The following is a 24,077-nucleotide window of genomic DNA, read 5'->3' on the forward strand; positions in this document are numbered from 1 at the left end:
TTTTCATTTATTTTAGGTTCATTTCAATGATTTTAAGCAATTTTAATGTCTCTGAAAAAGCATCTCATGACTGGTAATCAGTTATTCATTCAAGCTGCTATGGAGATTGGTTCACATTAGATCGCATTGACATTCATACATTTTAAGTCTCGATAGTAGAAATATGTTCAATTATGACACTTTATTGATATGTTTCTATTTTTTTCTTCAAAATATAAAAAGATAGATCATGAACATTCCATTGAAATATACTTTATACAGTTCTTGATGAGTTGTTCTTTGTGTTCCAACATTTCAAAAATAAAATCCGGCATAAGTCACAACCAGATACTCCAGTGACCACCTCTTCACCCCATTCACTCTCCTACTAAGACTGCAGTACAATGGACTAGTACCTAAGTCTGTTTTATACAATCTGATGGCATGTAAAATGAACATACATCTTTTATCTTTGGAATGCTTACACAAATGTATGACGTTAGTCTGTAATGTCAGATGTATGTATGTTGATGTGACTTTTGTGGCATTTATCACATTCTAATTAAAATAACGTATTAAATATAATAGAAAAATCTGTTCAATATGGTAACATTTCCTCTAAAACAACTCTGGTCTTATCACTTCATAAAATAAAACATTTTTAGATTAGTGTGATTGCTAAGTCACTCTATGGAAAGCCATATAGCCACTACACACGTAGTTGCAATCATCTGAACTGATAACACAACATCTGTGTCTCAGGGAGCATACAGTAAGTGTCGATCAGTGGCATTCGTGGTGCAGATTGCATACAGGGTCCTTAAAAATAACAACAAACAGAAACAGGCACATAAATAAATTAGTTTAGAATTATGGATGTGTCATCTAAGGACCATATAACACCTTCCAACACCTGGAACGGACATGTCATTTTATTGTTAACTACACATAATAGCTGCTAGATTAACAGTGGCACGTATGTACCATGTAAAGCGTTCTGTTCTTTTGGTTTTGTGAGTGTTACACAGCAAATTTATAACATTTTTAACAGACTGCAAACTCTAGAAATGAATTTAAATAAAACAGACTTAGCACTCTCGACATTGTAAGTCATTCTGTCCAACATGACTAAATCAAATGGCAGTATTATGCAATAGAAAAAGGAAAGACATCTTTTTCAGCCTGGCATTGGCAGAGCAGTCACAATGTAGAGAATGAAGAAATGACAAACTCAACAGTGAAAAACATGGAAAGGAAAAGATAATACTTGGCCACAAAACACAAAGAACTGAGTGAAGCACAACGTTTTTGCAAGTGTGCACACCATTGCTAGACGTTTACCTCATAAACATCTTTGTGACCATCAAAGTCATAGGAGCATTATTCCTTCCGGTATGGCAAATGAAATTGGGAGTTTTAAAAACATGAAAGACCAAAGCAAAATCCTGGACCGGTTTTGCAAATAGACAAAAGTTCTAGACCCTGTAAAACCAGCAGAGACTCAACAGAATTCTCAAATAGGCTGTAGTCTACATCACACTACTGAGTCTCATATTCTGGTAAGCCTCCAACTACAATGTGCTAGGAATGGTCAGAGGACCATTCAGCTGCCTGAGTTGAGCCCTGGACCAGCAGGACCTGAAACTCACTTGGACTACCAAACCAAGAATGAGGTGCTTGAAGAGCACTCAAAAATGAGATGATTTTTTTAAAGCAAGACTTCTGTTTTATATGCATCTCCCCTCGGTGGACACTGGTATCTCTCATCCCGTCTTTCTTGCAACACTTAAAGTACTTCACTGACATCATTTTGGAAGCTCTGGGTCACTTTGATTGGTGTTCACACGACTGCACTGTGTGCTGTAATGACGGTAACTCCATGGGTAATGACAGACGCGACAACCTGGCCATCTAAAAAACAAAGACAAGCTACCTCTACACACTCATGCTGACACTGTGAGTGTGAGTAGTTTTCAGTTGCCTCTTGGAGGAAGACGTTTCTGCTCTACAACACGGCACAGTGTTTATAAGTATCAGGACTGGATTCATGACAAACAATGATAAGGGAGCCTAAGGGGATATGTCAAGACTTTGTTCCCCCTCGAGAGATTATCAAGTCATAATGCATGCGTTTTTTTATACATCATTGTGAGGTGTTCACATTATCATTGTCTATATACTAGAATTTTTTTTTATGTTAGAAGAAAATAGCAAAACACCTACGTCCACACACACCGTCAACACACCTGAGTCCTTTAAACGGCACACAAACTTTGGAATGGCAGTTTGTTCCATGCAAACATAAAGTCTCTCATGACTGCTTGCCAATATAGTATCTCTCATAGTGTGTCACTGGTCTCACTGGTTAACCGGCGTTCGGACACTCTTAGGACAAGTGGAACAGAACTGCCTATCCCAGCAAAATCCTGGCATGGGCCATCTTTAACACTGAGGTGTCGAAGATACTTTTGAGGTTCTCCGTTTGCCCTGCTACAATCATGTGACAACTCTTGTATTATTGCCAAAGGAAAAAGCAAACTATGAATATTAATCAAGCAGTCAAAATTGTGGTATGGAGAGCTGTTGTTTTGGAACTGCTGCTGTTGCTGCTGCTACGGTAGTTGTGCAAATGATTTGAGGAGGAAAGCATGGATTATGTGGTTACCAACAAACACTCTTTGCGCAAATGCTGTAGTTTGCCAAAGTCTTGTGGATTGAATGTTTAGAAAATATACTATGTGATGCGTTATAAAGTAAAATGATGGCAGCAGTCAAAAAGACTGGAATGAGGAATGTAGGGCAGTAGTAGCAGAGAGATTTCATCAAACAAAACATAGTTCAGGGTGTACTTTGCAAACATACATGTTTCAATATTCACATTTTTTTTACTTTTCAAAACAAAATATAGCTCTTCTCTTTCATTATATTCTTTTTTAAAACATTAATTGCATATAACATTTTTTTAATTCATTTTATATATACTTTTTTGTATCTCTAGCACCCTTGTCTTCAACTAAGGGCTTGCAGAAAAGACAGTCATGCAAAGTAGTCATGCTGGTAAACAAAGTTACAAAAATGCATCATCTTTTTTTTCATTTGTTTATCTCAGCGTCTCATTCTTTGTCATCCCCATGTCGTAATAGGCAAAAGTCTGTCATTGCTCATTGTCTTTGAGTTGTCTTTCTTGGCGCTTGTGGGAAAAACAACTCCGCCCAACCATCATGACAAAATATTTGCTTCCCATCTTTTTCCCGGACTTTGACTCCATTTCATGATACCAAATTTCGAAGTCACGTTTGCAGCTGAATTTTTTCTTTCTTCCACTCTCGACATTTTCTGCTCAGAAACTTCCTCCAAAGCTATGGATGGTTGATTTGTTTATCAAAATATAGATTTGTTCTCTTTGTACACTTCCACACTTGCTTTTCTCTTGGTCCATTTCTTCTTATTTTTTCCCTTGCCGTTGGGTTTCCCTGTTGGGCTATCCTTACCTTGACATGGACTTGCAAGCAAAACAGACAAGAGAGAGATGGGGCAGTAAGCATCTGGGGTTTCTTGTACCTAATTGGCAGTGTTGGTCTTTGTGTTAGAGGGGAAATTTATCTGATTGGTCCCTTTCAAAGTCATAACATAGACTTTCCAGCTAATGAATAGTTTTGTGTTATGCAAAAGTGTCCTTGTGATAGGAGTGTTCCTTGTGCTGTAATTTTGGGAGCCAATATCCTTCAGTATTGAAGAAAGACTGACAACTGTCTTCTGTCTCCTTGAGTCAGTCTTTTTGCTCCTCATGACTGATCACTGGGTCAGTCATGATGCTAGTGGCAGTTAAAGGACTTCTTTTATAGGAATTACTTTGCATCCAAGTAACATACTTTGTAACAGTGTCCAGTATGGGTGAATATAAACATCATCCTAAATGGAATAATTCTCCTAACCTACAATAAATTACATAAGGTCAATCAGCAGTTGCATGCTACACGACCTTTGTAGCCCACATGGATTTTTTTTTTTTTGGGGGGGGGAAAGCCCATGTTTGTACATGAGAGATAAAGGTCAGTCTTTTCCCACCATTCTTATTGTGAGTGCTTTAGGTGGTTCTGTGTGGTTAATGGCCAGTTTGAGGTGATGCTACATGTGCTTGATTGATTCATCTTCATAGTTGATTATCTCAGTACTCGTGACAAGGGCAGTATTTCAGTCTGATAGAAGTGAATGGAAGACATAGTGGTAAACATGCTTTACAAGTGCTAAGCTTGGATGAGTATGAGCATTGTTCTGTGGCTTGTGATAAACTTCATAACGCACTGTATTCAGTACATTTGTTTTTGGAATGTCAAGTATTTTAATGATTAAGACCAATCCTTTGTCTCTCATGTACCCACTAGAAAGTAACCCAAGAGGAAAATGACATCTAAATTATTTGTCGAATGCATAAATTCCTCTCTCTTCCAACTGCGATGGATTAAGTCAAGTTATTTCCCAGCCAACAAATGCTACAGTATGTTAGCAGAGATGCTACATTGTTCATTCAGTCCTTTGTGAAGACAAGTGTTTGTTGTTGTTGTTTTGTTTTTGTTTTTTTCAGAAAGTTGTGAAGTTGCTCAGTTGTTCAGCACTGTAGATGGAACTGAGTTGGTCATCATCAAGATGGCAAGATGTTTTCAGAGAGATGTCAACTGGAATGTATAATCAGGAGTCCTTTTCTCTCCCAAAGTGTGTCAGTGCAATGCTCAGTCTGTTTGCCAAAAAAAAGGTGGGGGGCAGGATAGGTCAGTCAGACGGTTGTCGAAAATGTGGTCAGAGTTCCGAGAGGCTGCTTTGGTAACAACGTTAGGAGCAGACCGTATGATTTTTTAATTCATGATTTACCTCTGGTCTCTCTCTTGTCACCCCAAAGATGTCCTTTAAACTGTCCATCCTTGTCACACCTGTTGCTTATGTGGCTCCCGCCGCAAATTTGTGTTTACCAGTTACTGACTCCTTATTAGAGAGAAGGCGAATGCTAGAAACTTAACACTGTAAAGACAAGAACAGAAAGTCATTAATATTAAGGTCACATTAAATTAAGATAATATGCATCATGTTCAGTGAAATTAAAACTTAACTAAATCTACAAGTAAAATAAACCTGAATTGGTTTAGAGAAGTGCTCAATTAATATAAACCAATCTAGGTTTGAAGTTGACAATTTGGCTTGTTCTCATGCTTGGAATTGCCCAATTAGATGGTTTTACATAACACAGCATTACTAACATTATTGTATGTACAAAAGGAAAGTACCAGGGTTACGATTACCTGTAAACTGCTGGTTAACTGTGCATGTCAGAATAAAGTGCACAAATTTAAACTGTAATGACAATTCTATTATAGCTACAACAACAACTCTCCAATTTTACAGACACAACATTGGCACACACTTTATATTATTCCTGAAAAACTAAATCAAGAAATGGTGACAGCAGAACTGGAGGCTGAAAGCATTAGAAAAGCAAACAATAGACTGAACGAAAAAAGCTGCCAGCCAACTGACCGGCAAAATATTCTCCAGTCTGCCCGCCTTCATTTTTACAGGGGTAAAATGTTATAAACAGAACATTTCAAGGCGACACATACCAATGTGTGTGCAAACACTGTCATTTGAATGATATGTACATGTACAATTTTTTTCTATAGATGGGCGCATATCAACACATTCAATGCCATCCATGGAAGTTTTCGATTCTTGTCCTTTATGAAGGCTGGCTGAGACCATTTCAGGATGCTTAACCCCCAACGTAAGCTGTGCATTATGCAAGCACAGGTGCAAATTCAAGAACATGTTTGTCATCAACAGTAGGTTGCATATTTTAATTCTTTGCCCCACTGTATTGCCAAGCAGTTCTTGTATCACATGTGCTGGAATCATGCATTATTCACATGGAGATTAAACACTTCTGTTGTGGTCTCACCAGCACACAACAACATAAAAGACAAACATGATCCTTCTTTTCCAGCTGTGTTAGCTCTTTCCGTCTGCTCTTTGTTTAAACTCTTCCTCTGTCACATTCCACTGTATGGTTTTAGTTGGACTTTCTACAGAGGACAGCTCTGATCAAATCACAGATCCTATTTTTTGAAGGCCAGTGGTACAGCTAATTTTAGGGATTTGATCAACTCTGAATAAAGGATCTCGTTTATTCTACAAGCTTACAAGAAACCGTGGCTTATAATATGAGAAATCATGCGATTAGTTAACTGTAATAAAGTTATGGTTTGAAGTTACATAAATCTGTAATTTTCAAAATATATCTGCACGAAATGATACTTAAGGTTTTAGAAAACTCTCCACATGTTGACAAATCTGTTTGTAATTATTGATTATTTGATACTAATACACCACCGTATGTTTGAACATAAACCAGACTTATGTTTCTTTGTTCTCACCAACAAAATTTATCCCACTTCTCTTATCATCATGTTTTTGTAAATGCTGTACATATACAACATATGCCATTTAGCATACACTGGCAACAACCACTGAAATATTGAAATTTATTTTTTAGTCCTTTTCCCCAATGTAGGGCCGGGTGTAGGGAAGAGACCAAAACAATATCCTTTAAGTTGTCACTACAGCTAAATCAATGATAAAAATAACCATATTATGGAGAATTGGCACAATAAAATAATAATAATAAAACATATTTAGTTTATGAAATACAGATCTAATATATAAATATGTATGTACTTGAGCTATTTGCAATATAAGGCCATACCTTTCAGATGTCACATCTTTCAAATCTGTTAGAATAGGCTGTTCCATACACACAAACTATGCATAGATTCATTTGTATTACATTTGTATGACTTTAATGTATTCACATGTGTAGATATAGATATGTACATTTTCAATAATAACCACTGACTTATTAAGCATTGCGTCAAAGGTTTAGCTAGTTAAATCTAGCTAGTTTGCATGAACTTCCAAACTGACATCAGAGCCTATGGGGGCCTCACAGAGGCACTTGCAACATCTGCTTATTGTGTTTACTTAAACAGTGTTTACTTTAGAGTGTTCTGGGTCACTTACTGTAAAATGCCTCCAGCTACAGTTTGTTATATGACCCTCTAAACTCGACTAAACCACAGTTATGACTTTCATCAGATTGATTCTGATACAATACAAAATATGAACAAATACAATAACCTTAAATGTTAAAATATAAAGTGGTGGTATGTGAGATTATGTTATTCCTCTTACCCACAATCAATAAACTGTAATATCAATGAAAAAGGTCCAAAGAGGAGAAATACTCAGATAATTCTATGTAACTTGTAAGATCCACCTTGTGGATTGATTTTAACATTATGCACTACAGTATTAATATGCATATTAATTAGAATTTTGTGCACTGAGAGAAGTAATGCTAGCAAACTCACAAACCAAAATTCAGGTTTGCTGATGTGGACTACGATTAGCAATAAATCCAGGCCAATCACTGTGTGTTATTGTACACTCAGTTTACATTATGTAGGCGCTGCTGTCAAAATTGCTTAGACTCACTGGAGAAAAGAAGTTCTGCATCCAGTCGCAGATACATTCAGACAATGCTAAATTATTGTAATCATACTGGTGAAATGTTTACATTCACTATAAACACAAATGTGTATTACTGCCTTTGGGCTCAAAGTATTTGCAATAACCTACAAAATCCCAGATCAGATTAAGCCAGGCCAGCATGATTTCTTTCAGTGACTGTATGGTATGATCAATCTTGAATAAGACACTAAAACCTTTACAAACCTTTCAAACCCAGATTCAAGCAAAGATTCAAAAATTATCTTCCATTTATAATCATGATACTGCATATCTCGAGTTCTAAAAGTGTAGGTATCTGGAAGCACATTGATTTTTAGACAATTATGGCATTATGGCAGCACATATATCAGGCCCTGGCTCTCTAAACAAGTGTAGAAATGCTCTGACTTTACACCTGCAAAAAAGTGTTGGTGCTAAAGCACTTACAGTTATTCCCCGTCATTTCAGTCTCAGGACAGTTAAATACAACATTGTGTCTTTTTTGACAAATGTTATTTTTAGACAATCATTGGTACAGAAATGTCATTCAATACATGAACTACATTTACCAGTACAAGTGAAAAAAAAACGAAACCAAAAGATTATCATAGAACTAAAACAATTCGAACTATAAAATGGCAGTCACAACATCAACAATTCTAAGTATTAGCACATTGACTTCAAAATATAAAATGAATAATGGCTGATGTCATCATAATACTATTGGACCCTTAGATTTAGAAGAGCTCAATCAAAGATAATATGTAGCCCATCTGCATTTTTATGATTAAAAATGTGCATGTTTGCATGTTTATTGCATATGTGAATGTGTCATTATTTTCTAAATTTATTTGGCTTGATTTTTAACATAAGATCTACTATGTTCATGTGAGGATGAATTTGAGGAAGGACCTAACATAAAAGGTAAAAGCTATACATTACTAGAAGAGATTATGCATTTTTAAATATTAATTAATAATTTTGGTCATTTTAAATAATTTTTAAATTGTTTCTCTTAAACTAGAAACAGAACTATGAAAAAAACAAACAGACATAAAGAAATACTGATCATCCTTTGTTACATACATGTTAAATAGGGCGGTCTCCGATGTTGTTTTAGTTAATTCATTGTTTTAAATGTTTTATCAGCATGTGCAAATCTAAGGTTAGTAAATTGACACTGACTCTTAGTAAAGTGCTTGTATTTGTTTGAACTATATAATTACTTACATCGTCATCCATATCTGACTTTATAGGTTGTACTTTTACTTACATTTTAATAAACCTTCTAAATAGGTTGCATTTTTCTTTACAAAAGGCTTGGCCTACAAGTACTTATTTAATTTACATGACTGTCCTCATAAGTATTTCTTCTGAGGTCTACTCAGTCATTTACTAACATCAGAAATAAATTATTAGCTGACGAGGTGATCGTGACATTTTGCCTCATGACATGGCCAGCATGTAGTTAGCCACGTTACTCATAAGGTCTTCAGCTGCCCAACAAGCAAGGGTACAGTATAATGTTTCCCAGTTATAAACTGTAAGAGCCTGTTATTATAGAAAAAACATAAACCATGAATAGAAAGCAAAGCAGCCTTTAAAATATCAACAGCTGATCAATCAATCAATCAATCAATCAATTGTCTCTTGTCTTGGAAGTTTTAGTGAAAGATGACGACGCCTCTTAACTACAAATAACTGCCCATCAACTATTAAACTGGCATATTTGCAAATCTGGAAGTCTATATGTTTTAGGGACAAAAAAATAAAATCTGCCAAAATTTGTAATGTTAATTTTATGAGGCACTAAATGAAACAAGTATTTTGGTTTTGTTATATATGATGTTATATTAGATGATTAGACGGTGATGATAAATGTATAGGAATATCACATAACATGACTGAATAGACCTTTAACTGTACACTGCAATGTAATAACCAAGCAAAAACATTTTCAAGTCATGTTAGGCTGCATGATTGAGAAGAGCTCTGACAACATTACAATATTATTTTTGATTTAAAAGTTTTTTTTTGAGATTCTTCTGACATTACTTAGCTTTGCTGTGTAAGGTATCAACATGAAATGTGCAATGATGTCACAATTAGATGCAAACTTTGTTGTTTATACTGAGACCTACTGAGGTTGAGTCTGTTTTTTTTTTTTTTTAAGAGAATTACCAAAATGATGTCAACACTGTACATACATTAATATTCACAAAAGACAGAAGGTAGAATCTATTCAACATCAATCTAATCTATTAATGTATTTTGTTGTTTGCTAAATGAAAATGAAAGTATCATCAATCTTGTTCCCAACATTGTCGTGAGCTCAGTTTTGTTTGGTCCAAAATACACAAACATGTCAAGCTTTTATTTAGTTTTAAAGTTGTAGTTTTAAAACGTAACTGTGCACATAATGTTTTTTATTTTTTACCTTGCATAATTTGTTTTACTTTTTTTTTTTTTTTTTAATTAGGATAAAATGACAGTGGCTCTTTAAAGCTAAAATTTGTATTTGACCCCATTAGCTAACCCGATGCATGCACCATAAACCATTGGATTCACAAGACAAGAGGTCATTCTTTCTACATTCAAGTTCATTTTATGTTATTGCTATTGTTTTTGCATGACGTGCAATCCAAAAGGAGGCATTAATGCAATCCGTCCATAGCTAATCCACACTATTTTTTATCATCCGATCATTAACATCCTTTTTGTTACAAAATGGATGGGATGGGGGAACGACAGCGTCGCAGTGGTCCTGGTGGCTCATATGTTTCAAAAGGCGGGCTGGTGATAGGAGCAAGACGCAATGATGACCCAGCCATCCCCGATATGTTATTGAGACTGCGCGATTTCTCATAGCCTGTTGCTTTAAGAAAATAATTTTAAGTATCCATTTATACATTAGATAATTTTTTATGTATTTGTGTTTTGACATATGCAAATAAAGTAAAAGGAAATGATAGTTAAAATATTGTGGGATTTTATGACAATTGTTCATATTCAGGTGTTTAATTAAGATACAATATTGAAACATGACCATGACGTTAAAGATGTTATAAGAAGAATCAAAAGAAGAATGAAAACAGAAAAGAAAAGAAGCACATAAGTGAAGAGAACAAATTAGAGGTCATAAATTTAAAACATAATCAAATAATAAATACATATAAAGGACAGACGAGGACAGACACAGACAAGACAGACAAGACAAGACAAGACAGGACAAGAAAATGTGAGTCATGATATGTCTTTCTGAAAACAGAAAAGCAAAAGATATTAACAAATTTAACACCTGTGGCCTATTGAATAAAGCACCCAACTATTTACCATGTGAAGCAGAATGTGCAATGGTCGGGTGTTTTATACAAATATTTGGCCAAAATACACAGTTTAACATAAACTACTATTACAGATATTACTGACATAATGTAGTAGTTGAGCAAATGAGGTTTAGGGGAAAAAAGCTCAAACATATGTCACTAATAAATTTAGCTATATTAAGGTAATAAATTGTGTGTCATAAATGAAACCCCCTATTAGTATTTGCTTCCTCTAAACCTCAAATGGTCAACACAAAACATCCTCTCTCCAACATGTCAAACATGTCTTTCCCCCGGTTATCGCATCCTGTAATGGAGATCAGTTCACATTTTGTGTACAGTGGGAAATGAAACGCAGTAAGAAAATGTGGTTTACTGGTAAAGTCCAAAAAGTTGTACAAGTTAATACATGGTACTTAAAGAAAGTAACTATGACCAATTTATTTGGTCAGTAACACATTGTCTTTTGTGTCTTTTCCCACTGTATGTTTGTTGTGTAACAGAGCATGCAAACATTGAATTCCACCTGTACTGTGGGTAGCAGCCAGACACGGTAGTACTGTGCTGATGAGTGTTGTTACATCAGGTGAAGTGAAGAACACCATTGATAGGTAGCAGTTATCTGCCACAACAATGGCTAGCTGACCTATAATGGGTGGAGTTTTATTGGGAACGCTGTATATTTGCTGAAATTTGATTTTTACTGTAATGTAGTAAACTATAGTAAAAAAAAATACTTACAAATTTAAGTTACAGTGTCTATGTTAATCAAACTCCAACCATCACAAGAACAGAGAAAACAAAGAACACCTGGTACAGTGTGACACCCTTTGTGCCTTCCTGCTGAAATGAAAAAGTACGGCATCATTTGAGTCAACCATAAATACAAGTATACTTTTTTTATTCTGACTAGCTCAGGCAAATTAGTCTCTCTGTAAAATATTAATGATAGAGTTTCACTCAGGTTTCTTCAGCTGCATGTCACATATAGACTGGCCAACATACGGTTCTTCTTCTTTCTCAAGTTCAGTTCCAAGAGTATTTTGTTCACCCAAATGTCTCAAGACAATTTTTCTTAATCAGAGTTGAAAAAACCTGACCTGAGGGTATTACAAACAAAAAGCAAAAGTGTATGTGTAATATGTAAACCTACTTTGTCTAAACTAAAGGCACTATTGCAGGAGAGTTTAAAATTCTATTTTTGATACTATTTATAGTCAGCATATCTATGATAAATTGATTTAGTAGTTGCTTGAATTGCTTAACACATAAAAATTATTCACAGGAAATTAAGATTTTTTTTTTTCTAATTGATTAAGACCTTAATGCTCATTGTTGACTCTCCTACATCCTTTTAGCTATAGGATACAATATTATCTGTCACACTTTTCTATCATTAAAATAAAAAATAAAATAACAAAATTCACAAACAAGACAGCAGTCATATTTCGAATTTCAGCAACAGGCTGCGCACTTACAAATTCTTATCAACCAGCACTGAAATCTTAAGGATACAACCTTAATTTATCTAAATAATTTTTATTGTATAATTTTTTTTATAATTTTTATTATAATTTTGTACAAATAATCTAAGTCATTGTTTCATTCACTATTTCTTTTATTATTCAGACAATAAAACTCTAACTAGATTATAAAAAGAGGGCTTTACTTGTGTGCCAGATTTGATGTGACAAATGCCCTGATATGAATTATGGATTATAGTAGTTCACATAAAATGAAGAGAGTACAATTAAAGGTTTTGAATCAACTGAGAAAGTCCTTTGGATCTATTCGTGGTGGTTAGTAAAGATCATCATTCAAAGTAGAGAGAAAAAGAAAGAAAGAAAAAATACAGCGCACATGGTCAAATATATTTGTTCCTTTTAGGTTAAAGGGTTTGAAACACTTGCTAAGTGCAATATGAGTGGATATGGATAAAAAAAAAAGAGTTCCCATATATGGATTGGATGAAGGTGAAACTGATGAAAAATAATGTAGATAAGGCAGTTTTTTTCAGTTTTATGTAATGTAAAGTGAAAGTGGTCTGGCTGACTGCCAAAAGCTGACTGGTAGCTTAGTTGTGTTTTGCTGATGTTTAAAAGCATTACTTGACAATGTTCAAGACAACAAATGTTTTCAGGAAACTATAGTAGAAATGCTTATACTGTAAAGGTAGTCATATTTCAGCCACTGCAGTCTGTCATGGTCTATTAGCTACCTCCTCTCCGTGCTAACTACTGTATTTACAACATCAACAGGGGCTTTGTGCTGTCTATCAGGGGAAATGGTGAGTTCTGCTGTCACTGTGTTCAGTGATGACATAATTCCTGTCCAAAGTCACACTTAATTAGCACTATGGAGGAAGCTCGTACCTACCTACAATCAGACTTTAGTTACACTTGCACTGCAGTGGCGGCCTGGGGATGGGATGGAGAATGAGTGTTAATCACAGAGGGAGGAGGTTATGAAGAGGGAAGTCACAGAGGAACAGAGAGAGAAGACTGCAAATATTCTACCCAGACTGTTTACCAAGGAAATAACCAGGTAAATAATCTATCTAATAATCTTTCTGTCTGTCTGTCTGTCTGTCTGTCTGCCTGTCTGTCTGTCTGTCTGTCTGTCTGTCTGTCTGTCTGTCTGTCTGTCTGTCTATCTAAAATATAGGGATTATGCAGAGGCGCCACCTCAGCTGCATTCAGGACCCGTCAGGTGTGCAGCTGTACACAGAGACTGGTAGGCTGACACAGTTGATCGCTAGGGGTTCTGCCTCACTAGAGTCCTTCAACCTCAAAAAGGTTTATCCCAGGTACTTGTTACTGTAGCAGAGCTTGTAGCCAGGTAGGTAGGTAGGTAGGTAGGTAGGTAGGTAGGTAGGTAGGTAGGTAGATAAAAGGCAGATAACTAATTGACAACGTTTAACATGTAGTCTCTAAATCCGTTGGGTTGGCTTACTATGGTAACACAGGACAGATTCTATTCTTGGCATGGCCACATAGTGTATCATTCTTACATGGGATCAATTGCTTGTTAAAGGTGGTGTGATCTCCTGTTACCCATAATTAGATGTATTGATCTCTTCATGACCATTACTGAAGCCACAATATGTCTATACAGTATGTATAGTACAGATGCAATGTCTTTCGGGGAAACTAAATGACATGCAATGGTATCTTGCATCTTGCCCACTGAATGTAATTCATACAGACTATATACATGTCAGTTGCTATTATTAAAATGTTATTAATTTAATATACTTCTCATACATATATATAAATATCTATCATATCTACATTAACACTGTGTAGACAGTATACATGGGAGTTTTTTCTATTAGAAGGTAAAAATCTGGTTCAGGCAAAAGAATATTTGCAGATTGTTGTGATGAGGCAACTTAGAAAGAACTGGTATTGTTACAGATGTTAAAACATGCATGACAATGTAGAAAAGGTTTTACATACTGTATGACAATTAAAGAGCACAGTGACATAGAGGTGCACACTGGCAAGTGTTACCACATAAAAAAAAAATCACACTGATTAGGCGTTAATAGGCTGTGTATCATAATAACCTCTTGTACTGAGCCACAAAAACATTTCACAACAGAAATGGACTGCAACAAAGGCACAGAAGGAAACAACAAATATGTTTTGTTGGTGAGTAGGTAATACTCTAATAAGTAATAATTCAACAAAGGTAATAAATGTCTTATTTATAAAAAGGAAACAAGGGTAAAAATGGGTGGGATGTAATGAGGAGTCTTTGGACAGATCTAACAGCTAGAGCTTGTTTGTAAGTGGATTTAGATTGCTGGCTTACAAGTTGTGTACGTTATTAAATGAAAAGTAATATCCCAATTATTGTGTCTGAAATACATGAAATCTTTTCATATTATGGGTTTGAATGTATAATTATACATGTTTGTCAAATGCATCTTTCAAGAAAAGCCTGAACCAGTGAGATTTGTGCCATATTTATGGTAATTTCATTGTTTTTGTTAGCAATTTCTATTTTGATTCCAATCAAAAGAAGAAAGATAGTGGGTGATGGTAAAACTCAAGAACACAGGAAGAACACAGGGGAAGTCAAAACACCACACAACAAAACACGGTTGTACAAAACCCAGACATTAAGAACAGACCATAACCACAGCAAAATATATTAATTCAAAAATAAATATAACTTAGTCCTAAACACAATGGAAAGATAAAGCATTCCCACTACAACACAAAAACACAAATCTCTACAAAGTCACTGCGTAATAAGTCCAGAAAACTCCAGATAAATGTACACACCATGTTAGAAACACAGACACAAAAATAAAAAAGCACAAAAAACCCAAGAAGTAAAAGAAAAGTAACAGAGAGTGAGGAATTTAAAGGAGAGATAGAGAGGAAGAAAGACACAACTCAGCAAGACTGAGATCTTTGGAGGTTCAGAGAAGTGATTGGGAGTGGGTAATCAAAGGGGTGATTGACCGTTTGACCTTAGCGAGCCATGCATTAGAAGAAAAGGTGCCTAGTAAGTCAAATGGCCAACAGTCGAAGGAAAGCGTGAGAATCCCTCTTTAAAGACAAGAAGGAGAATCATTGTCTGTCACCGCTGAGAACAAGAAGCAGCACATTTCTTTTGTCCAGTGCAAAGAAACAAGAACCATTATAGATCCTCAGTCTAAATGTATGAACTACAGTGTACAACTTCCCTTCAAGTCCAAAGCCTGAAGTGATTCCATGACGTTTTTTTTTTTTTTTTCCCAATATGCTCCTGATTTGTTTTAAAGAGGGATTTTTTTTTTGTAGCACTTAAACTGCAGTTTATACACAAGAACCACTAAAACTGAAGCAATGTTAGGGACCCCTAAGTGAAGGGCTTGTACAGCTCAACACTTGCTTACCTTAGACAGCGTGTAGCTACTTTTCGGTCAAACCTATCGCAGCATTTTTCTATCTGTCTCGTCAGTAAGTGTTTCAGTTCCCGAGTGCAGCATCTAATCTTTGTGATTTCTAGGTCTCCACAGTACAAATACAAAAGCTCCTGAACTTTGGACTACACCAGGCACTGAAAGCACAATTACATGGTCTAGGGAATAGTATTTCAGATACATTACACGACCACAGCATAATAGTAAATGAGCATTGAAGCAACTGAGTTAAGTTAAGTGGCTTTGTTTACAAAGCTGAATTAGTACTTTAAATAAAAACAGTTTTAAATTTGCTTGTTTCTAGCGTGGCATGTTTCAAGAGATACTACCCCTTGACCTTCATGGCTCCTATGACCCCAGTACCTTGGGCCTTGGAAAGATGATTGTAATAGAGCACTGCAATCAGTGTCACAGCCACGTGAAGCTATTAAGGCTGTCAAATTGATCTGGCCTAAAATAAAGCATATGTACATATAAGTATGCACATCTTATTGTTGTTCTATTCTAACACATGAGGAACATGTGCCGTCAAATGTGCTACTCCATTTATGTCTATAAGGTTTAACCTGTGCATGAATATATGTACATCCTGCTTATACAAATAGTAAGAGTGTGTTTTTGAGGCAAAACACTTCCTTTTGCAGTGAGTGGTTTTGTTTGCCAAGGTGGAGGTCCGTGGGGTAGGGAGTAACACGAATAAACAGAGTAGAAGAACAAAACTAAATTAAGCCGCACACGACAACACAAACACAACACTCAGACGGCATTGAGAGGACAGGGACACAGTGTATAACATGTAAGAATGAAAAAGCCCACATACACACGCGTGATATGACACAACCTGAAGAGAGAGACAACAACAACACAGAGGCACATCAGACAACAATGTGACCTGCTGTTTCCGTTCAATCTTCTTCAGTGTATGTTTTATTAGTTATTGACACAGGACACGAAAACTGGGTTATTTTCACTTGAGCTGCTGAGTGTATTCGCAAACGTGCACGTCAGCAAGGACGCACTCTTGCACTCATGACTCTATGCAGGTTTTAAGCTCTTACACAGACACATATACACAAAGTGTAGACAAGTGTACATATACTACTCATTTATATCACAGAGAAATCCCATTGGCTGCCTCGATTCAACTGTACATTGTTTATTGAGTTCAGAATTTATTTTATGCATGTAGGATATTGGGCTGAGGTTAGGTTTCATTGGTTAAAATCCCTGACAAATCAGACGACGAGCTCTAAAATGCCATTTTGATAGCCAAACCATAATATTCAGATTTAAACCTAACCATAGCTCAATCGTTTGCATCAGCCGTTTAATGTAATATTTCAACTTGACAGCACACTTTAAGGCACAGAGAAGACTCTTCCACAGGTGATACTACAAACTCCGTTAAACATGCAGACACAGCACTGTCGAAATGGTGATGTGTACCTGTGAGCTGAAGTCATGCATAGTGTGTGCAGCTGTGTGTTGTACTGGTGTAGTGTCATTAGTGCAACAGCAAAACATGCTAAAGTATATCATGGAAAGTCTGATCAAAACGTTTCACTGCTTACAGTCAAAGGTCAACTAGGCTAGGCTTTATTTTTAACTTTTGTCAGTGTTACCTCTGTCTATGGTTTGATCCAGGAGGAGGTGGAGTTTGCATTGAGGTCCTGCTGTAACAGAGACCCTTCCATCTTATACCAATCCTCAGTCAGAGGGGAGTCTGGGCTGGGTGCCAGGGCTGCTGCCTCTACTTTGTTGTCAACAGGGGGTGTTGAAAGTTTGGAAGGAGTGTGAGGGAGTGTTTTGGTGCAGGTTGGCAGCAGTGGTGGTGGTTGGATTGCAGTAGTAAATGAATCAAGGTATTAGGTTTTCATGAGCACGGAGGTGATGTACATGGGGTAAAATAACAACCAAGGCAGTTGTGATGTGGCACAAAGGAGAACAAGGGGGGAGATGAGGGAATGGGTTTAAAAATGGGCAGAGGAAGAAGGAAGGCAGGGGGGAAATGAGGGGCAGGTTAGGGAGGGAAAGTCATTGCAGGGGAGGGAAGCGGGCAAGTCAAAATCAAAAGGACAATGCGAGGCGGGAGAGAGAGAAAACAGAGGGAGAAACAGAAGTGACGAGAAGTAAATTAATGCATGGTCAACTGTCTGAGTCCAGAAGACAGAGAAAGACAGAGATCATTTATGAGCATGAATGAATGTGACAATTTGGGGCACGGAACAAAATTCACAGACACCATGGAAAGATGGAAGACAGGACTGAGGGCGTGAGAAGAGAATGAAAATGGTATAGAGGGACAGAAAAATCTTGTGTGACAGAAGAAATAAAATATGATGCCAAGCAATGATGGAAACACAGACAACATGAATGTGAAGAGGTGGAAACAAATACAGCAGAGCAGAAGAGCTAAGTGTAAATGCATGGTTTGTAAGTGTGTGACAGTATATGTGTGTAGTTAGTATATTTTGCTGCTAACTGTGGTTGGAGATGAGGTTTCAAAGGTCAGTTTCATGTGTTTTCTCCCATCCAACACATCTTTTCCAAATGTTTGGATCTGATAAACCTGTGTGTGCTTCCCTGCATCAGCTCCACACTGGACATAAGATATGGTTATGTTGTGCCTGGCATCTTGCTGTGTGGATCTGTTTACATAAAATGTGCATGTTTATGTCTCCTGGTGTTAAACGTACCTTTCCGCACATTCCCATCTGTGGCACGGAATTCCCTGGTGTTAAGCAGGAAGCAGGCGTGGTCCTGCTGGTAACGTTCCCGGGTAGACCCTCGCCCAATAGGGCTCCTCTCATCTGGGCTCAGCACCTGATCAATGGTGGGGCAGTCCTCGTTCGCCAAGGCGGCCGAGGCTGCATCACCATTCTGCTTAGAATCTAGAGGGGTGGTGGAGTGGAGACACAGAGAAAAAAACAATCCATTATTTACTAGGTTTCTTTATTGGAAACATTGCCTCAGTGATGGTCATCGGCAATGGCTTTAAGTCATTTATGAGAAAAAACTACCTTATGTTTGCTAAACATAGCACTCACAGCTTTGAAAGTGATCATGACATTTGCATATAGACCTGGACTAGGACCTGCATGAATCCTTAAGTCAGAGGACCACTCTGTAAAACTGCCAAACATGCTTAGTAGTTTTTAACGTTCATTAATTACCAGTGGTGACCACTACACATGATAAACACATTTCTACTGATGCATTAGGACAAAATACCATATGTCACCAAGCAAGTGTTCTGTGTTGTGTTTGAGCATGTGGTGATGATACTACTAAGCAGTCTTCGAGCCAGTTGTCAAAATGTTGCTTCCTGCTAAAAATTCTACTAACACAACCTACAAGAAACCTTTTAGCCTGGAAGAGAGCCAAGCAGACAGGATGTAGTAAAAGCACTGATGAAACCAATATTTTCTGTCTCGCTGATGACTAAGGCAGTAAAGTAATGCATTAAAGGTGCATTATTGTTGCATGTGTCTGATGCCTGATGCTGCAGCATGTGAAGAGCCACGACCTCCCCTCCTGATTGCTCTGCTAATGCCAGAGAGAGAAAATATGTGACATCAGCCCAAATTCAAATGCATTAGGTTCTTCTAAGAGATGTTTAACATAATTTTCCTTCCATAGTGTTTTCACTGGCAGATTGGTGCCTTAAGGCATCTGCGGACGTGCCAGTTGACCGTACATTACACATGAGTTCTGATGGGCCAGTGATTTCTCCAGGGTGGATCCAAAATCAACAATCTAGCATACCGATTTCTTTCTGTTGACACTTTGGCATCCTAATCCTCCATCTCTGTTATTCAGCATGTGTGTAACTGAACCTGCAGTGAGCATTACAGTAAACTCATACTTCTCCGGATCATATTAGTTAACTAAGTAGTTTGCATGTGAGTGTTTTTCAGCTGTCAATATCTAAAAATGAACTTAACATTACTTAACAACAGTTCAAAAAACCAAATATCTCACCTCTGTTAATCTCTATAATTTCCTCTTGTGCGAGTGGACAGTCACCCCCTATGCCTCCAGATCCAATTACTCCACCTAGGACATTTCCCAAGATCCTTTGTGGTGACGCAGTAGCCATTGCCAAAGCATCCGGCTTGCAGTAGTTGGGGGACCCTGGTTGGGGTGCTCTGGGGATATGTTTGTTCTTCTTTTTGGGCAGCTTCTGTTTGGCCATGGCTAGAGAGTAGTACATGCCGAAGTTGTTGACAATGACAGGTACTGGCATAGCAATGGTCAGCACACCAGCCAAGGCACACAGCGCTCCCACCAGCATCCCTGACCATGTCTCTGGGTACATATCTCCATAGCCTAGTGTGGTCATAGTCACAACGGCCCACCAAAATCCAATGGGGATATTCTTGAAGTTGGTGTGGGCGCTGGCCGTTGGGTCATCTGGGTCTGCACCGATTCTTTCAGCATAGTAGATCATAGTGGCAAAGATGAGGACACCAAGGGCTAAGAAGATGATTAGCAGGAGGAATTCATTGGTACTGGCACGAAGAGTATGGCCAAGGACACGGAGACCCACAAAGTGACGAGTAAGCTTGAAGATTCGGAGGATACGGACAAATCGGACAACACGGAGGAATCCCAGGACATCCTTGGCAGCTTTGGAGGACAGACCACTCAGGCCCACCTCCAGATAGAAGGGCAGGATGGCGACAAAGTCAATGATGTTGAGGGTGCTTTTAAAGAATTCAAACTTGTCTGGGCAGAAGGTGACTCGCAGCAGGACCTCAATGGTGAACCAAATGACGCACACACCCTCCACATACGTCAACCAGCTGTCAGTCACCACCTCGTATACAATCTCCTCACGGGTAGTGTTGCCCACCGTAACGTTCTCTGTCTTGTTGAGGATGGTGTTGAAGGCCTCATGTGTCTCCATGCAAAAAGTGGAGATGGAGATGAGAATGAAGAATAGGGAGCCAAACGCCACATACTGAAAGAAAGGAAGAAACCACCAAACGTAAATAAAGACAGAGAAAGAGAAATTAGGAAAAAGAAAGGGAGAGAAGAAATAGGAGTAAGTTACAAAACAAGAAAATCCACTAAGGCAAAGATAACACAAAAAAGCATAAGGATGGACTGTAGCACCGGTGCTGTTTGAAACCTCAAGCCAACAGCAGAATTAGATAACAGGTGTACATGTGAACCTCGGTCACAATTCACACAAAAGTGGATATACGTGGTTGCACAATAATTTTCATCTTCACTGAGGCGTTCGCACCTGAAAAGTTGCATAGATTCTGAAGTGGACCCTTGAATTTTAACCTAAATTGAATGTTTACATGTTGAAAAAATGACCTGTTTTTAACAGAGGGCAATGTGACCCACTGTGACCCAAGTCCAAGGACAATTAGACTCATTAGGTGTGATCAAATTACATCTGACAGTCATAAATTATTGTGAACAATGAAGCCAGAGAAATAGATGTGCTGTCAGTTTTGTGTCTGATCATTTGCTGCTAAAAGGATGAAATACTTATAAGGTTTACCAAATTATTAACAGTACTATCACCTTAGAATTACTTTTCAAAGTGTCTTATTTTAATATGTATCATACAGTACGCTCAATTGTAAATATTTTTTCTTTCTTTTTTATGTGTCATGCACTAAGAATAAATAAAAAAAAATAACAATTTAAATACAATTAAACACACTATTGCTCAAGACACTTGATCTGAACTTTAAAGTGCTCTGCCTAGACTAGACAGTCCTAGTTTGAACACAACATAGGGAGAAAGGTGAACAAGAAAAGGAGAGCGAAATCACAAAGCATAACTAATAGAGGGATACTAATATTTTTGAGTACTTGAAGTCATGTGCTAGGTAGGACGAGAAGAAAACAAGCTATGGGGATGAGATAAATAAATAACTGATCTGTATGTCGTAGTCCAGTAAACAAGTGAGACATCCCACGCTTCAGTCCCACAGCTCACTGTGTTCTGTGGTGTGTCAAAAGTTGTTTGTCAAAGTTGAGCTGCAGATTTGCAGTAAACAGACATTTGTTTACAGATGTAGAATATGATGTCAGACCCTGCAAACAGTCAATTTATAAAAATACTTTGAAACTTTATTTTTAAGAGTTTGAACCCTACAGTGTAACCATCGCTAATAATCACATCATTAGACCTACTTCAGTTGTCTGTTGAAATTATTCTATACGTTATTACTAGATTTGTTTTGCTCTGTAATTGCACCTTGAAGTGCAATTGAGGTTAAAATTAAATACATTTACAACTTTAAGTGTTACGCTGCCTTTCTTGAATTAATATTATTATTGTAACCACAAAAAAAAAAGAACATACTACTTTAAATGAACATGTTCCTATTTCCGTCCACATTTTGAGATTGTTGTGTTGGTACCCTTTCAACAAAGTGACATCCTTTTTATACTACAGTGTTTAGCAGCTTTATGTTTGCTTATTCACTTCCAAACCTTCCTGTCCTCGGGGTGAATTTCCTGGACAGAAAGCAAAAGTCTAGTAATAACAGCGTTCCACCACAGAGATCTCCGTTGTTTTCCCAATGAGTTTGTTTTTCAGGTTTACTTGCTTTTTCATCACTCAGAGGCATTTTTTCTTAACACTGGCCATCTGCAAGCTTTCGGTATATGTGTACCTAAGCTTAAGCTTATTGTACTGTAGCCCATTCACTTGTCACAGAATCAGTTACCGTAGCGTGATAACACCAGTGTGTGCGTGGTCACTGCGCAATCTTTCCCTGTTGAGGTCCATTCCTACAAGCCTGCGGTGTATTTATAGATGCAGTATACTTTGTGCTTTATCAAATAAATAATAAAACACAGACATCGCCTGAAGTGCAAAAGAGAAAGGTAATTCATACTTGAGTGGGGTCCCTATATATAAGAAGTCTGAGTGCCCTCTGTGTATTGTGCGTGTCACCATGTATTTTCAACTTTATGCACTTATGTAATATCAAGGGCAACATATTTAGAAAAGGAAGCCTTATGGATAAGCAAATGGAGGGAACCAGTTTCAGTTATTTTTCTTGAAAGGCCTTGCTTCCCTCTTCCAGTGTTTCTTTGAATTGAAAATTGGATGAGAGCCTACACATATTTTCTCTAAGTGCCTTCACGACAGAAAGAGACTGAGCAAAAAAAAGAAAAAAAAACAGAAGACTTTGAGCCAATGTATTTATTGAGAAGATTAGCTGACAAGCATTTAGTTGGAGAAGTGACCTTCCAGGAAAGTCAACGATGGGATGTAAGTCTATGTCAAGTAGTTTTCGATGAAGACAGGTATTCCTATTTTGCTTTGAAGGCAATCATGTATAATATATGTATAATATATATATATATATATATATATATATATATATATTTATTAGGAACTAATCTTTGTATACTGAAGATCTGGCTAGTTCTATCCAGTGTGTTCCAGGTTTTGATGGTCTAGCTTCTGTCATTTCCACAACCCTCTGCCATCCTCTCCACTCGTCGCCTCGTCCACTCCTCCTCCCCCTCTCTCTTCCTTCTCTACTCTTTCCACCTCCCCCCTGCCTCTCCATCTCTTTTTCCTACCTCTTTTCTCCTCTATGTTTCTCACTAGTCGGTGTCTGACCTACTTTCTCAGATTGCTGCAGTGCTCTCCCCCTCTCTATCATGAAAACACACACACACACACAGGATCACTGAGATTCTCAGTCACCCTCCTACCTCTACCCCCCCCCCCCACCAACTAGCCCCCTGTCCCAGGAAAGCAGGACCTCCTCATCATCACCATTAGCCAAGCACCAGAAACCCTTTACAAATACAAACCAAGGATACGATTATTACTTTAATTATTTTTCTGATAAAATTAACAATGTAAGTAATCTAAGTAATATAATAACAGACAGAGAAGATGACTAGTAATGATACTCGTAGGAAGTAATGAAGTGTAAGCTGTCCTGCTACTTGTACAAACCATACACAGAATATATTCAGAAGATATTGGAAAATCTGCAGTAACATCATATCTTCTATGTAGGCTACACAGGTGGAGACTCAGGAGGGGGTGGACAGGTGGGAGGGAGACCAGACGATGTGGATCCAAGCGCAGAGAAGCACAAAGAATAAAGTTGGAGCAGTCCAGAAGAAAGGACAGTGTGATAAAAGTGAAAAGAGCTGAGGATCCAGTGCCAAGATAGTCAGTGTAGTACAAACACAGAGAGAGAAAAGCATCCTGAGCTAAGATTTGCTCACAGTGGCTCATCATTCTGATGATCTCAATGTGATGTGACTTTGTCATGAAAAGGAGCCTTTTAAAAAGACGA

At 37.5% G+C, this 24,077-nt stretch overlaps 1 protein-coding gene across 1 annotated transcript in view; it reads right to left on the reverse strand.

Annotated features, from left to right (window-relative positions):
- Nucleotides 1-24,077, reverse strand: part of LOC113156489 (potassium voltage-gated channel subfamily C member 1-like) — a 47,030-nt gene continuing 22,953 nt past the window's right edge. Inside the window, exons 3-5 of the mRNA XM_026351664.1 lie at nt 19,759-20,740; nt 18,474-18,668; nt 1-4,995 (exon numbers count right to left, since the gene is read on the reverse strand). Coding sequence (XP_026207449.1) covers nt 4,982-4,995; nt 18,474-18,668; nt 19,759-20,740 — 1,191 coding nt within the window. The 3' untranslated portion in view covers nt 1-4,981. The remainder of the gene's footprint in view (nt 4,996-18,473; nt 18,669-19,758; nt 20,741-24,077) is intronic.

This window comes from Anabas testudineus, chromosome 19 (genome assembly GCF_900324465.2).
Source record: "Anabas testudineus chromosome 19, fAnaTes1.2, whole genome shotgun sequence".
In the NCBI taxonomy this organism is placed as follows: Eukaryota; Metazoa; Chordata; class Actinopteri; order Anabantiformes; family Anabantidae; genus Anabas; species Anabas testudineus.